Consider the following 17013-nt stretch of genomic DNA (forward strand, 5'->3'; position numbering starts at 1 on the left):
CATCAACTTCAATATGTTTAGTTCGGCTGTGGAAGATTGGGTTGGATGTGAGCTGCTTGGCACCTGCGTTATCGCACCAAATGACAGCAGGAAGTTTGTGTTTTATGCCAAGCTCTTTGAATAGAGAGTGGAGCCAAGCAACTTCGGTAGCTGTTTGAGAGAGGGCTCGATATTCTACTTCATTGGAGGATTTAGCTACTGCCTTTTGTTTTTTTGAACACCAGGTTATGAGGTTTCCCCCCAAGTACACACAGTAGCCAGTTGTAGATTTTCTGTCATCGACAGATCCAGCCCAATCAGCGTCACTGAAGCATTCGACAGTTAGCTCTTTAGATGGTTTGAACATGATTCCTTGGCCGATTGTTCCTTTTAGATATCTTAGGAGGGGTTTGCACACGTTCCAATGGTGTTGAGTAGGATTGTGCATGAATTGATTTAATTTGTTGACGGTGAATGCTATGTCGGGCCTGCTGAGAGTTAAGTATTGAAGACCTCCCAGTACAATTCGAAAGAACGTAGGCTGATCGTAGAGTTTGCTGTCATTGAGACTTAGTTTGTGTAACGTCCTCGCCTCAAGCCTCCATTGGGTCCTCACACCCACGGAATGAATGGCTCTTATACACGAGTACGCCACTCTGGCTGCTTCCTGGATTGATGACTGACCCTACAGACCAACACGAGTGTTTCCAGCATGCTTTGTCCTCACTCGCACGCTTCCTGGGAAAACTTCCCAGGAGGTCACCCATCCTTAAATTGCTCCCAAGTCAAGCACGCTTAACTGTGGAGTTCTTTCGAGATGGGCTACCGAAAAACAAGATGCACCTTGTTGATATAGGTAGTACCAATCAATCCATTTAAGCTCTCTTCAACTGTGTAGTCCCATACCTACACAGTCTCTGAATCATCCACTTGACCTTCCCCAGGCGGTGTGGGATTGTACAGCTTACCCAGTATTTCCCCTTACGGATCACGGGACTACTGACTGTCACAGTTTGTCTCCAACAGACAAGGGCGTTGGACTTGAAGCCGAGTGCAGCATGTGTGTTTTGGCAAGAAGATCAGTGGTATATTTGCCTTGAGAGAGGTGAATGCCATACGCCCCCCGAGTGATTTCGAAGCCAAGGAAGTAGTTGACGGATCCGAGGGTCTTAAGAGAGAACACCTGCTGCAATTGATTGATGATTGTGCGGACTTTGTGATTGTTATTTCCTATTAAGAGGATATCATCGACATAGACAATGAGGTAAAGTTCAGCACCGGCATTATGATAAAAGAAAAGTGATGGATCGGATACAAAGTTACAAAATCCAAGAGAAAATAGCACTTGTTTAAGACGATCAAACCATGCCCGAGGTGCCTGCCGAAGGCCATACAAGGCCTTTTGAAGTTTGCAGACATGATTAGGATGTGTCTTGCTTACATAGCCAAATGGTTGTTCCATGTAGACATCTTCAGTGAGGACACCATTAAGAAAGGCATTATCAATGTCCACTTGTTGTATATCCCAATTATTGGTGGCAGCGAGAGAAAGGATGACACGGATTGTGGAACTTTTGACCACCGGGTTGAAGGTTTCGAAGAAATCAACACCAGGTTGTTGTTGGAAACCTTTAGCAACAAGGCGCGCCTTAAACCTTTGAACTGTGCCATCTCGATTGAGTTTGACACGAAAGAGCCAACGGTTGTCAACCACACTCATACCTGGTTGTCGCGGAACAAGAATCCATGTGTCGTTTTTCTTTAAGGCAAAGTACTCATTATCCATGGCAGACTTCCAGCGAGAATTGGCTATGGCAGTCCTTACACAATCGGGTTCAAGCTCGGTAATGAGAGCCAAAGGAGATGGTGAGAAGGCAGTGAATACCCGAGGCTTATGGATACCGGCCTTAGCCCTTGTAATCATGGGATGCGAGGGCTGATGTGGGCGAGAGGGAGCTGTGGTGGGTGAGTTTGATGGCTGAAGTGGTTGTTTGGATAGAGCAATGGGTGATGGGGGAAGATGTGGCTGTTTGGACATAGGGATAGGTGATATAGGAAGGTGCACATGGAGTGGTATAGTGGTGTAGGAGTGACTGGATTTTGATGGGGAAGGCCTTTGTGGGCTGGGTGTAGTGTATTGAGGAGTTGTGGATGAATTTGAGTGCTGGTTTTCTTGTTGGGCAGCAGAGGAAACGTCATTATCACTTGTCACAATACCATTAGCACGATCCGAAGTCACAGTGGAGAGATAGGGTAGCCATTGAGGGTAGACACTAGGATGTAAGGGTGGATCATTGTGTGCACTAGGATAGGTGAAACCACTAGCAAATGGGAAATCGGTTTCATCAAATGAAACACTACTCGCAATGTAGACTCGACCGGAGTTATGAAGACACAAGTATCCTTTGTGGCTTGGGCTATAACCTATGAACACACACTTGAGCAAATCTAAATTGAAGTTTGTTAGTGTTGTAAGGTCGAAGATATGGATAACAAGCGCATCCAAACACCTTTAAGAACTTGTAGTTGGGTGTGAGATTGAAAAGTTTTTGGATGGGACACTTGTGTTTGAGGACGGGTGTGGCAAGGTGATTGATTAGGAAGGTTGCAGTTTGAAATGCTTCCCACCAAAATCTTTGAGGCATGCTAGAGTGAGCTAGGAGAGTGAGGCCCGTTTCGACTATATGTCGATGTTTTCTTTCGGCTTTGCCATTTTGTTGGTGGGTGTGAGGACATGGGTGCCTAAACTTGACTCCTATGGATTGGAGGTAAGGTTCAAACTTGCGGTACTCACCTCCCCAATCTGTTTGAACTGTTTTAATGGTGGTATTAAGTTGCTTTTCCACTTGAGTTTGGAAATTTTTGAATGTGGGAAGGGCCTCATCTTTGGTTTTGAGAGGATAGATCCAAGTGTAGCGACTGTAGTCGTCTACAAAGTGGATATAATATCGATAACCATGTCTAGAAAACAGTTGGGGATGGACCCCAAATATCGGAATGGATTAGTTCGAGTGGCTGTTTTGATTCTTTTAGAGAGGTTGGATAAGGTTTGTGGTGTGCTTTGCCAAGTTGAAAGCTTTGACAAAATTGAAAATGAGAAGGTAAAGACTTCTTTTCATTGATTAAAACATGTTTGAGTACATTAGAGGAAGGATGGCCTAGCCTATGATGCCACAAACTTGATTCACTAGTGGAAATAAAAAAAAAACAAGACTCATTAGACCTAAGACTAGGACATGTGTTAGGTGACTTTGGGACTGGTTGTTGAGTGAACTTGTGACTTGTAGATCGTGGTACTGGTGTTGTGAGTTGATAAAGGCCGTTGCTAAGCTTTCCTTGAAAAAGAACCTTCCTCGAATCCATGTCCTTCAAAACATACGAGTTAGCATCAAATTTGGCATAAGCATTATTATCTCTAGTAAGTTGAGATACACTCAAGAGGTTTTTTGCAATGTTGGGTACACATAAGATGTTGTTCAACTTAACAGCCTTGCTATTTGAATTAATGACAGAGTTACCAATGTGTGAGATGGCAAGAGATTGTCCATTACCTACTGTGATGCGAGTCTTACCATTGTATTCAGCCAGTGCTTGTATGTTGTTGGTGGTGTCAGTGATATGGTTTGTGGCGCCACTATCCACATACCAATTTGTATCATCGGTACGAGTGTGCTGGCTAGATTTAGCTACAAAGGCTTGTTGATTGTTGCCTTGTGACTGAGTACTGCTGTTATAGGATTGATTTTGATTGTTGTTGTTGGCTGGTGGGATGAAGGAGACATCGAAGTGATAGTAGCATTTGCTAGCAGGGTGGCCTGGTTTGCTACAGAGTTGACAGATGACACACCCTTGATTACCACGCCCCTTGCCATGGCCACGGCCACGGAACCCAGTTGATCTGCCAGAGTTGGGCGAGGGCTGATTTCTCCTTCCACGGGCAGCAAAGTTGGCTGAAGGAGCTGCAACATCTGATGTTGTGGTGGAGTTGAGCTGATCGATGCGCATTTCTTGGCTTTGTAGGAGGAACTGAACTTCGGAAAGGGTGAGTTGATCAGCCCTAGACGTGAGATTGATGACCACGGAGTCATATTCGGAGCCAAGTCCTCCCAGTATGTAAAGGATGAGATCATAATCGCTGAAAGTTTGTCCTGCAGAGTTGAGACCATCTGCAATAGACTTCATTTTGAGTATGTAATCATGGATAGTCATGGACCTTTTTTTTAGGGATTGCAATTGAAACCTGAGTTGAAGGATTCTGGCACGAGATTGAGTGGTAAACAAATTTTCCAATAGTGACCATAGTTCATATGAAACACGACAGCGAAGGACATGACCAAGCATGGCCTCAGAGATGGAATTTAAAAGCCAGCTTAAAATAGCTTGGTCTGTGCGAACCCAGACCGTAAATTGAGGGTTTACCTGCTGTGGTGGTTCTTGGTTTACCTCATTGGGTGGAGCTTCAATTTACTGTGGTGGAATGGGTCTTGTGCCAAAGAGAAACCCATCCAGATCGTGAGCGCGTACTGCTGGAAGAACCTGAGAGCGCCAATATGGGTAGTTGTCTCTGTCCAAGCGGATTGTGATAGGCGCGAGTGTGCATTGCATTCAAGGGGGTCTCTCAACACCTTAACAACCCTTAGCTACAGTTAACAACAACCTTAGTTTACTTGCAGTACGAGTAAGGTAAGTATTAGTCCTCTAAAAGAAGCAATTAAGGGGGGTAATAAAGGTATCAAGTATTTCAGTGCAGTTCTTAACAAGGTCCCTCGGGACTCATGGGGGGCTTTCTTACTTGCTACGCGATCTAGCGGTGCCATTTCGCTATCTCTTCGATCCTGCACTGTTATAATGCTAGCGCTACACACTTGGCGGCCAATCCTGTGTTCCATGCCCGCTCTCCTAAATAGTGTCAGTCAGTGCGAACGTACGCTCGTTGAATAGAGGAAAACCGCAGGGTTCGAAGTCTCGTCCACGCCGGACTGCTCTAAGGCCTAATCAGGGATCAAGTCCATTCTCTCTGTACCGATAATAGCGTAAGCTTTTAGCTGGGAATTAGGCATAGGCAGAAGTTCGGTTAGCTGGACCGAAATCACTTAACTAGAGGGGCATTGTTGTTTTGTTTGCCCCTTGACTCTTTCAATGGGAAATAAGAATGGAGATATAAGACTTTGTGTTTACTTCTGGAACTCGCATTTTTCGTCTTTGAAGGATAACTACCCTGTTCCAAACATGGATAGAATGCTGCAAACAAAGGGTTAAAGGCTTAGAAATGCCATCCATGCTAGACGTATTATCAAGGGGAGAGGGTAAAGCAAATAAAATTTTCACCACTCCAGGTGCGAAGAACCAAGAATGCCGGTCTAATCAATGCTGGTGCAACCAGAGGGCTATGGATTTTGCTTTCAGGGATGTTAATTAAGGACAAGAAGAGGCTCATCTATCTTGATGACCCTACTGTCTTTTCGAAGCATAGATTTGACCATGTTGCTCACCGCAGGTCTCTAATAGATGCTGGGAATATGGCAATTTTTGCTGTTACCCCAAGAAGGCAAAAATTGCTTGGTCATATTGTGTCTAAAGCTAAAGGGGGTGTCAAGACTAACCCAGAGCGGGTGAGAGCGATTCAACAGATCCCTATACCAAGAACCAAGAGAGGAGTCAGGAACCGAGAAAGGAGTGCAATCAGTCTCTGGTAAGATCACTTAGAGGATTCGTTCCTAATTCTGCAGAGGTCATTAAGCCGATCACCACAAAGATGGGGGGAGACTAGGAAATCAACAGGTCGATTGAGGCAGGTAGAGGCTGAGCAGCTGGTGCAGGGGTTGGAGCTGGAGGAGGAGCTTCAACAGCTTGAGATCTTGCGTTATTGACTGAGGAGTTGCCTGGGATGCCATACCCGCTCTGATACCAAGCTAAAAAGAAGGATCGATAGAAAATATTAAGGAGAAAACAGAGGAGAGGCAGAGAGACAATCGAAAGAGTGTAATGAATTTTTTTTGTATTAAATCTCAGTGAATATACAGTGAAATTAATGTACATATTTATAGTACACGAAGAGGGAATATCTTTGTAACAATAAAATATTCTCTTGGGCTCTGATTGGTTCCAATAGTAATGGAATCCCAAGATTTTACGAAAATCAAGATAATACTGACAGCTCACAATTGTGGAAAGATCTAGAATGACAGCACACCAAAGAGAGCTGTGATCAGATGTGGTGAATTCCATTCACACATTTTAACAATACCTCATATACCATCAAAGTTTTTGGCACGTATACATAAAATATATCTATATATATATATATAACAAGTTTCAAAACAAATATTTGAGTATTTTGGCACAAGGATGGATTACAATCCTATAAATTTTATGTTACGATAAACAATGTAGTTATTTAGAATCACCGACAATTTTTTAAAAAGTTCTTAATAGTTTATGATACCAAAAACATGAAATATGTTATTTTATTAAAGCTATTTTATATATGTACGCTCATTAAACAAGTTAGTTTGAAGTGATATTAGAGCTCGGAAAAGTTACTTGTTGTGGTGGCAAAATGTATGTGAAAGAAAAGCAAGAGTTGAAAGATTCAATTTATTACATATATCATTTTCAAATGGTTGTATACAATTTATTTTGATCTCTTTAGCTCTCTCCACATTTTTTTAAGATGATGACCACAATGTAATAAATCCCTTAGCTGTTCTTCTTTGTTGCCAATACACATGCATAACAGCATTCCTATTAATTGGAAACTATACAAAACTAAATTTTGATGGCTGCAGCTAAGTGTGGTAATTCAAGTAACGATCACGATAATACCAAATGAACTCGATATGAATTATTAAGGGTTAATTAGAGTCATGAAAAATAGACACGGTTAAAAGTAAGTCAAAACCGAATGACACGTTGGTTGGGTTAGGATCACTACTACAATTTGCTCTTTTAGTGACACTATATAGTGACTCGCAAAAAAGTGCGTGTCACTAAAGAGTTGAGAGTAATTTTTAGTGACATGCACAATTAGACTCTAAAAATTCAATGTTATTAGTCTCTTGTAATGTGGATCATTAAAAATATAGATTGTCACTAAAGAGTAAAACCTAAAATTTTCTAATTTTTATTAATATAAAAAGTATTGGCATAGAGTGACGCGAAAAGCGCGAATGGACAAATATATCCCCACCCATCTTGCGTGTTACTATATCATAATCTAATTTTTTTATACAAAAATAGTACAGCTATAATTAATAAATAAATAAAAAATAAAAAATATATTTAATAATGATAAATCCTTATTCACGCCAGTACTCTCTCTTTCTTAATCAATTACAATTCTCAATCAATTAAAAACATTTATCAACCAATATAAAAAAATAAATAATAAAATATAAAATAAATATAATAATAAAATGAATTATTCTAAACCCTAAACAACAATACACACACGCAGCCCTCTCTTTCAAAAATTCAACTTTTCAACTTCTTCTCCTCTCTCTTAATTACAGCCGCACAAATAGGTTAGGGTTTCACATGTCTTCTTCTCGTTAGGGTTTTACAATAGCTCGTTGTGGCCTGTTTGTGCGGCGGAGATCCATAACGAGCTTAATCATCTCCCTCGTTTTTTCTCTCTATGTTTAGCCATTTTAAACCTATAACCTTGTATATTAATTTTTTGATTCTCTCTCTCTCTCTCTCTCTCTCTCTCTCTCTCTCTCTCTCTCTCTCTCTCTCTCTCTCTCTCTCTCTCTCTCTCTCTCTCTCTCTCTCTCTTATTTCTTTGTGCAGGTGTGCAACACGGTTTTGGGTTTGTGACGGAAGGTGGTGGTATGGGGTTTGTGGCCGACGATGGTGGGTGGGGAGTTATGGACAACAGTGGACGATTATCGTAATGGATATGATTTTTTTTTTTTAATATTTTTGTAGGTTTCTTTTTCTATTTTGTTCCTAAGTGTGTTCATACCAATTTTCATTCTATTATTTGTATTTGTTAATCAGTGTGAATGTTTTTAGTTTCAAAGTAAAGTTTTGTATTTTGTCTCTTGAGTTATTGATTTATGGAAAGCATTTTGATATAAATATTGTATTTCATATATATATTTTTTTAATGTTAATGTATTTTTAAATTGTATCATTAATTAAATTATTATAATAAATTTATAATATATAATATGAATTTAAAAAATAATTATTTTTATATAAATAATAAATAATAGGGGAATTACCTCATATACTGTTTTTTTAACTTTTTTTTTTTTCAAATTTACGGTTTGAATTTCTAAAATTGTTTCTCCGGTGTTTTCTATGTGGGTTGCTATACGATTTTTTGTTGCGATTTAGGTTGCAGCGCTAGTTGCAATAGGGATTTCTATGTACAATTCTGTAAAAATACAAAAAAAAAAAAAATAACTGTTTTGAAGTGTAAAAATAAAAAAGCCCCTAAATAATATTTATACCCTAAAAAAATAATATTTATAAAATATAATATGAATTATTATTATTAATTTTTTTTTATATAAATAAAGAAGCATAGATATAGTGATGCTTTTTGAGAGTAGATGTTACTTTTATAGTGTGACACAATGTTTTGACTCTAAAATCTTATAGTGACGCGTGGGGAAGGAGGCTAAAAGGGTTTAGTGACTCACCCTGATGGGTCATTAAATACTGTTTTTCTAGTCATCTACATCAGTGACGCACAGTAAAAGGTCACTAAATGGTTCTAGAGTCACTCAACACGAGTCATTGAAACCAATTTTAATTTGTATAGTGGGTTAATATGTGGAACACGAAATGGACACGAATTGATTTATTTATATTCATTATATTATTGAAATTTATTTATTTATAGTTAAATTATTATTTATTTTTATAAAAAATATAAATTAGAAAAAAAAATTTGTTACAAGAATATAAGATATTATTTATAATTGATATAAAGAATTTCGTATTCATGCATACAGTTTTGAACTGTTGATGGTCACACACATCATTGATGAGCATTATGAGTTATCAATTTATTCATTTCCATTTAATTATTTTGGTGAGCTTGAGTTATCATCAATTTGATCCAATTCAATTATTAATATTTTTGGTGTATAGTGTTTGAATGCTATATATGTACGTACATATTCCTCTAAAATTATTTGTCTCATGCGTATTTAGTTTTATTTATTATTATTATGAACACCAACTCTTTCATATTAAGTGGCCATATATGTACCATATACCATATTATTATTTTGTAAATAATAAATGTTATATGTATTATTTTTATTAGTTAGCATGTGGATGAAATAATTGGCTTCACCTAACAATTAGAGGATTTATAAGAATATTAGTATACGCACCATCCATTCTATTGAGTATTTTTTTGGAAAAATTAATAATTTCAAAAATGTGTATTCGAAATTATATATATAGGGATTTTTACAAAAAATAGGGCTATTTACAAAAATATGGGAAAATAAAGATAAGTTTCGATATATATGGCATAAAAATTTAATTACACTAAATATGGCATTTTTTTAAAAAACTTACAAATATGGGAAAAAGTCTTGAGGAATGCCATAAAAAACTTTAAATTTGTGTTTCTTTTTATTTATTATTTCTTTTTAAAAAAAATAAAATACTAAAATAAATAAAAAATGATCTCAACTATAGATATTATTTTTTTTTTACAGAAATTAAAGTTGTTTTTTTTTTTTATTTAAACTGCTATTTTTTTTCTTTGTTTTTTTTGTTAAAAACTAATTATTTCATTAAAAGCAGAAAAAAAAACCAGTTTCATCAACATCATCCTGAAGAAAAAACAATATAAAAAATTATAATCTAAAGATAATATAAACTTTAAAAATCAGTTTCATCAACATTGAAAGAAACTATTAATTTCATTAAAAGAATAAAAAAAATAGTTTCATTATGTTATTAGAATTTTTTTCAAGTTACTTTTTTATTATTTTTTTCTAGGTTGGAAACTTACATTTATATTTTGTTATTAAATTATTGGTAGGCATTATGTGTTGTTTTGATTATATTTGTAATTAGTATTTTTATTTTTTTTTTTGTATATTTGTGTGTGTATGGTTTTATTTGATTGTCTGATGAAACTGGTTTCAATTAACTTTATTATTAACATTTGTATTTTGTTATGATTTTTTATAACGTCAAAACTGGTTTCACATGTCGAAACTGGTTTCACAGATTTGAACTGTTCTTTAATAGGGTTGCTCAATTTTTATGATATTATTATATATTTTTTAGTTTGTATAAAACCAGTTTTCTTATTGTATGATATTTGAACAACAATTTTTATTTTATTTTAATTAATCAGTTTCTTACACACAAATTATTTTATTATTTTCATAACTGGTTTTTTTAAGTAACTAGTTTTTATAACTAATTTTTTTTTTATTGTTGTTCATAATTGAATTTTATTCAATTTTTTTATTAATTTATTTCAAAAAACTGGTTTTTATTTGTTTGTTTTTATTTTGGTTGTTTTACTAACTGGTTTCTCACATTCCACTGTTTTTTTTTTTTTGTTATTCTTTTATGGTTTTTATTGCACTTTTGTCTCTTTAATTTTCTTTGTTTCTTTTTTTTTCTCTTTCATTTTAATTTATGATTCTCTTTGTTATATTTGCTGCATATTGTATGTTTAAATTAACTCTAATTTTTGAGCAAGCAAATAAAAAATTAAATGCCAAAATAAAGAATGAAGTTAGAAGTTTGATTATTAGGTATTGATATAAAATTTATATGTTCGAAACTGGTTTTTAAATTTAGTATCGTTAATTTTTAAAAGTTTAGTTATTAGGCATTGTGTATTTTTTATTATGTTATTGATGAAACTATTTTTTTTTTTTGCCTCTTTTAATGAAATAATTCGTTTCTTTTAATATTGATGAAACTGGTTTTTAAAGTTAGTATCGTCTTTAGATTGTAATTTTTTTCATTATCTTGTTGATGAAACTATTTTTTGTATTCTTTAAATGAAATTATTAGTTTCTTTCAATGTTGATGAAACTAGTTTTTAAAGTTTGGATTCTTTTTAGATTATGATTTTTTATATTGTTTTTTTTTTCAGGATGATGTTGATGAAACTGGGTTTTTTTTTCTGCTGTTTTTAATGGAATAATTAGTTTTTAACAAAAAAAAAAAACAAATAGTAGTTTAAATAAAAAACAAGTTTAATTTTTGTAAAAAAAAAATGAAATAAAAAAATGTACACTTATTATATATATTAAGAGAAAAAAATTAGGTTGAGAAAAAAAATTAAAAAAAAAAAAAGAGAGACACAAAAAGAAATTAAAAAAAAAACAATAGAGAGAGATAAGCGAAAGAAAGAAAAAAAAAAGTAGCAACTGACTTAAAAGTTGAAAAGAAAAAAGAGAGCCAAAATTGACTAAAAAATATATAAAAAAGACAAAAAAAAAAAACTTTTTGAAGCTTCAATAAGTAAAAAAGAAAAAAAAATTAATAAAAGTATAAAAATAAAATGTTCTTGTCAAATTAAAAATGTAATGTTTGAAAAAAAATGTAATATTTGGTGTAAAGTTTTCAAATAAAAAGAAACCCTAAAATGTAAGTGTAAAATAAATTAAAAAATAAATAAAACTAATTAAGCTAAAAACAAAAACATAAAATATGGGATTGGATAATAAGTTTATAAAAATATGGCATATCAAATACCATAAAAAATCTTAAATGTAAAAAAATGCCATAGAAGAGTGGCAAACTTAAAAATGCCATATTTTTCTAACTTTGTTATGAAATCCCATATTTCATGTAATTTTCACTAAAAAATATACCTCAAATCACATTTCTTATTTCACATTTTTATCAAATTTCATAATTACATTTTTACGGAATCACATAAAAGCGTCGTGTAAACAAAATAATACAAAGCAATTAATTTAGTTTGTTTAGATTAGGGTTTAGTTTTAGTATTTAGTTTGTAATAATATATATAATAATGAAGATTATCATAATGTACCGGGTATGGGTGACACCCAAAACCCAGTAGTAGGAAAGGTGTATACGATACTTGCCCGAGCCCCACTCAAGTGACACTAATACCCGATTTCTTTGAAATGCTTTGTTACAGGTGCATGAAGACTTAGAATGAGATAGTTCTTCAAAAAGATGAGTATGTTGTATAGCGCTTAGAGTTTGGGAAATCGGGAATTAGCTATGGCTTATTGGAGATCTTGCTTGAGATTTGTAGGATTTCTTGAATTTCCAAGAATGCCCTACACCAACTCAATCTCTTGATAAATACGACAGGGTTAAAAAATGACCAAAGTAATTGAAGCCAATTTGTTTAAAACTACAAAAACTACAAGTCGTTAATATCCACACAACAAATCGTTTGAGCCAAAACGATTTGTCGTAAGCCCGAGCAACAAAAGAACCAAGGTGAGTCAACCCTAGCTGATCAGAAACAATCCTAGAACCTTCGAGATCCAAAACCAGATCCCTTCTGAATCAAGATTTCCTGTTAAAAATTAGTGTCTCATATTGTGTTAAACCAATCAAAGTTTGACACATCAACTAATTTATTTATTTATAAAAAAATAAACCTCTGATTGAGTCAACAAAAGTAGTTAACATATTTAATATAAATTAGATTAGTTGATTTCTCAAATTTTGATTAGTTTTATGGGACACTAACTTTTAACATGCGATCTTGATTCATCTCTTTCTCCTTTTCTTTCTTCGAAAGAACCCTAGGAATCAAATTCCCCTTTCTCAATCAAACTAGATCGAGATATTCCCAACAATCAACCCTAGATATTAGTAGATCAATATCATACAAACACAAGAACATGCATCAAAGTGTAAAAGAGATAGGGTCTGTAATGAAATGTCTATAAATAAGATTCTGTCTCAATGAGATTATAGTTGGGCAGCTTTTCATTCCATTGTTCATTCATTTTCTTCTTCCTTTTCTCTCTCGTTTTTCCTATGTTATATTCTGTTTATCAGTTTCTTTCAAGATAGGAAGCTGATTATCTTACTCTCCATATGATCTGATAGTCATCAATGTTGTGTTTGAACTCATTTTGTGGTTTAACATAATTTATATCTCTTAATATATATTATTTGTGATGCTAGCTATACAATAATATATGTAAGAGACCTTGGTCTCCTTTTACTTATTCAATAAAGCTTCCAGAGATTATTCGTCATATTAATTATGCTATTTCTTCTGTTTTGCTTTAATGATGCTAACATGTTTCCTAATCCCATTCATTTTAGTGCAAGGGGCAAAACATTATGCAAAGAAAAACTTCAAAAGATACACAATCCTTATTCATTTATTTCATGACACATAAAACTAAAAAGCACACAAACAATGACAATCTTATTAGGTAGTGCAAAATGAAGTTACTCTTACACCAAGATAAGGTGGTCGAGATTCCTCTCTTGCACGAAAAGGACCAACGAATAGGCCTTTAATTTATTACACAATACAATACAAAAACAGATAAAAGTGATCAAGGTGGTAAAGTTTTTAATTATGTGTACTTTGCTGTTATTTAAATATATTTAAATCCACCCTCATTCATAATTGGAAAACAAGATCTTCATTCTCTTGCTGCCATTTGCTCTGCATGCACAAAAAACAAAATATTAATATTACAAATTTAAAATACTTAGTAAATTATTAATCTTTAATACTTTTAACCGCAGACCTTTTAGTAAATAGAATAATATGACTACGATAGTATTTTATACCTGCAGCTGCAATACACATGGTTTGACCATCATCATCATCCCCGATGGCATATAGGAAATACCCACCAAGATGTTTCTTAGCATACTCGACCTTTTCATTTATAGATTGTGAACCTTCGTAGCCATACCAAGTAGTTTTATCAACCTTGTACATGCACTTGGTAACAACCTGATCATAGATCCCACCTTCTGGATCAGGAATATCTTTGTACGCGATGGGACCAGAATAGGCAATAGTTGGTGCCCCAATGCTGGAATCATTTTCATCAGCCAATGTCCATTGATTTCCATACAAAGGAATGCCCATAACTAGTTTATAGGTCGAAAATCCACTTGTATTGATCCAACTCTTAATCGAGTCTTCACTGCTGTTATTAGGGCCAGGGTTGCTAGGCTTGAATTGGGAATGTGGACAAGTGACTGGACAATAATTGTAGAGGATTATATTGAAAATGTCAACATAACTTTCGAGTTCGGAAGGGTATTTGATTTCTTGTTTCGAAGTAGCATTTGGAATAATGGGTTTGCAATAAACTGCAATTGAGAGTAGTAGGTTCTTTCTATTATCATTACATGAATTCAAAGAAGATTTCCAACTGTTGAAGAGATTGCTTAGGTTTCTCATGTCATTTGCCGTTTTAGGATATTCCCAAGCAAGCTCAAAACCATCAAAGCTAAAGTCTTTAGCGAAAGCTAAGGTCGATTCAACAAACTTGTTACGTTTTTCAGCGCTCTTTGCCATCATAGAGATAGCGGAGGAAGGGTCATCGCTTGTTTTCGGGCCTCCAATAGACACTAGAGCTTTCTTTTGGTTGTCATGAGCACTCTTGACAAAAGACTTCATATCATTCTCAAGTTCGGGAGGGATAATCAGCTCTCCGGTATCATTTTTAACCTGAAGAAAGGCATAATACAGGTGAGTAAATGAGGATACAATAGACTTATTTTCAGATGAAAATAATTTTTCTTTGGATGCAAGCCAGTAACCGATTTGGTACTTCGGAGATGCCATTATATGGTACAACTGTTACACAAGAAAAAATATTATTAGTTGTTGTAGCCCTAAGAAAATATATTACATTTTCATACATATTAAACATGTTAATAAAATAATTAGATCATATGAAATATTTAGTTAGAGTTACCTATAAAAATGATATATAATTAGGTTTTTTGTAGTGGTGTGTTTGTTCACTTGAATATCCCATGCTATTTATAGAGTTTTTCTTATCATGTCAAGTGCATGGATTACTTATTCTTCACCTAACAATATATTGTCAAGATGCATGAAGTATCTAAACTCTTAAAACTTATCTAATGCATCAGTAATTTACTCACTTTTTATTATTTAATTAAACCCAAACCAATTTTTTTGTCCGATTTTTCATATGCTATTTACACTACAAAAAACAGCTACATTTAGTGATAACTTTTTAGTCACAGTATAAATTTTTTGTGACTAAATGTGACTTTTAGTCACGATAAAAAATTATTTGTGACTAAAACATACCATTTAGACACAAGTTGTCACTAATTTAGTTTTAGTCACAATAAGTACTATATTGTGACTAAAAACACATTTAGTCACAATAAATTGTAATTTTTGTGACTAATACATTTAGCCACGGATTTTTTAGTCATGATACAAAAATAATAATTTATAATTAGTCACAATTTTTTGACTTTTAGTCATAAATTTTGTAATGACTAAAATTAAAATTTTTTGTAGTGTTATATTTTAACTGCGCTCTCCATTAATTTTTTCTTGATATACATTTTGGTTGTTAATTTTGATCTTTTTTTTTAGTTAAGGTGGCCTCACTTTCAATAATTTTTACCTTATCTTTTATATGGTTGGTTTTCAGTACTGGCGGAATTAGGTAAATTTATTTGGAGGGGCTAATTTTTTTTTTCATCTCACCGTAATACTCTTTCGGCTGGTAATAATACTCTTTGATAGTCACATGCACCCAAAGGATATTACCAGCCGAAATAGAGGCATGCATTAAGTGGGATAAAATATGTTGGCATCAAAGTGGAAAATGTCGCCATTAAAGAGGTGAACGTTTCGCAACGTTCTTTCAAAAACCAGCTCCATGCACCCCTATATTGAAATCACGTAACGCTGGTCGAAACGCTTCTCGTTTGCATGTTCAGGCGACATGTCTGGTTTTCCAGTACACATTAATGTGTTTTGTAACTTTTCTTCATGTAAACTTCTCTAAAATGTTCCAACACTCAATTTAATTATATAAATGAATTGTGAATGTTTATAACAGCTATATTATCACCATTATTAATCCCACAATACCTTTAACTCATACATTTACACAATTATTCACATATGGTTCATATGAGTTACAAATTCTAGCTATTTCAGATTTTGTAACGCCTTTCTGTTACTTTTTTTTGGTGCATGATTAAACTATATTTATCACATATATCATATATATTAATTATTCATTAATATATATATATACATAATCTATATTATATTATATCAAATTTTATGTCACTACAAATAAAATTATTTTTGTTAATAACCTTTTAGTCGCAACATAATTATTTTGTGACTATATAATACTTTTAGTTACAGGCCTTTTAATCACAACCTAAGAATATAATAGTTTATAATTAGTTATAATTTTTTAATTTTAATTATAAATTTTATTATAACTAAAAGTAAGATTTTTCATAGAAATGATAGGAATATACTCCTTTTTCTTTTTATAGTGTCACCTACACATATTATGATAGATATATTATAGAACATACTAAAATCTTAATTTTTTTTTCTACATGGTTTCCTTAAATCCTATACAATCAATGAATATTTTTTTAAAAAAATTAACACTGATCAATTATAAATATATAAACCATATTTATATTTTAATATAAATAAAAAATATTTAATAAGTTTTAATATGATCGATGTATAAGCATGCTTTTATTGTCAAGGACAAAAGAGTTGAAATTGACTCATGCTAGATTAATTCAAAGATTTATAATTTTATGTCTAAATTAATGCAAGCTGTTTAGTACCAATGTTTAACAATTTCTTTTATTATTATTATATAAGGGTCTTTGTATAATAGTGATCAAAATTAGTCACTATTTGTAGTGATTTGTTTATAGCCTCAAGAATTTAATCTAACAGTTAATGCTATGAACAAAAATATTAAATACAATAAATTATTTATTCTTTTTAAAAATGCAAAATAAATAAGTAATTTGTTGGTGACTTGTTGTATAGGTAGTGATCTTTATTAAAAGGGTAATTTACGATAG

The 17013-nt window shown here is 33.4% G+C and overlaps 1 protein-coding gene across 3 annotated transcripts; it reads right to left on the minus strand.

Annotated features, from left to right (window-relative positions):
• Positions 1-13325: 13325 nt before the first annotated feature.
• LOC115695573 (class V chitinase CHIT5-like) lies at positions 13326-15085 on the minus strand. 3 transcript variants are annotated; one of them, XM_030622630.2, is made up of 3 exons: positions 14871-15085; positions 13726-14749; positions 13326-13597 (listed from the first exon to the last, which is right to left on the minus strand). In XM_030622630.2, the coding sequence occupies exons 2-3, from the start codon at positions 14735-14737 to the stop codon at positions 13575-13577; spliced, it is 1035 nt and encodes a 344-aa protein (XP_030478490.2). In that variant the 5' UTR covers positions 14738-14749; positions 14871-15085; the 3' UTR covers positions 13326-13574. The 3 variants fall into 3 exon arrangements, with proteins under 3 accessions (XP_030478490.2, XP_060973793.1, XP_060973792.1); XM_061117810.1 differs by having other exon boundaries at positions 13711-14749; XM_061117809.1 differs by having other exon boundaries at positions 13326-14749.
• Positions 15086-17013: the final 1928 nt, after the last annotated feature.

Source organism: Cannabis sativa, chromosome 6 (genome assembly GCF_029168945.1).
Source record: "Cannabis sativa cultivar Pink pepper isolate KNU-18-1 chromosome 6, ASM2916894v1, whole genome shotgun sequence".
Classification (NCBI taxonomy): Eukaryota; Viridiplantae; Streptophyta; class Magnoliopsida; order Rosales; family Cannabaceae; genus Cannabis; species Cannabis sativa.

Coding starts and splice junctions, on each gene's coding strand:
- LOC115695573 (XM_061117809.1), bottom strand. CDS start 14,737: ATGGCATCTCCGAAGTACCAAATCGGTTACTGGCTTGCATCCAAAGAA.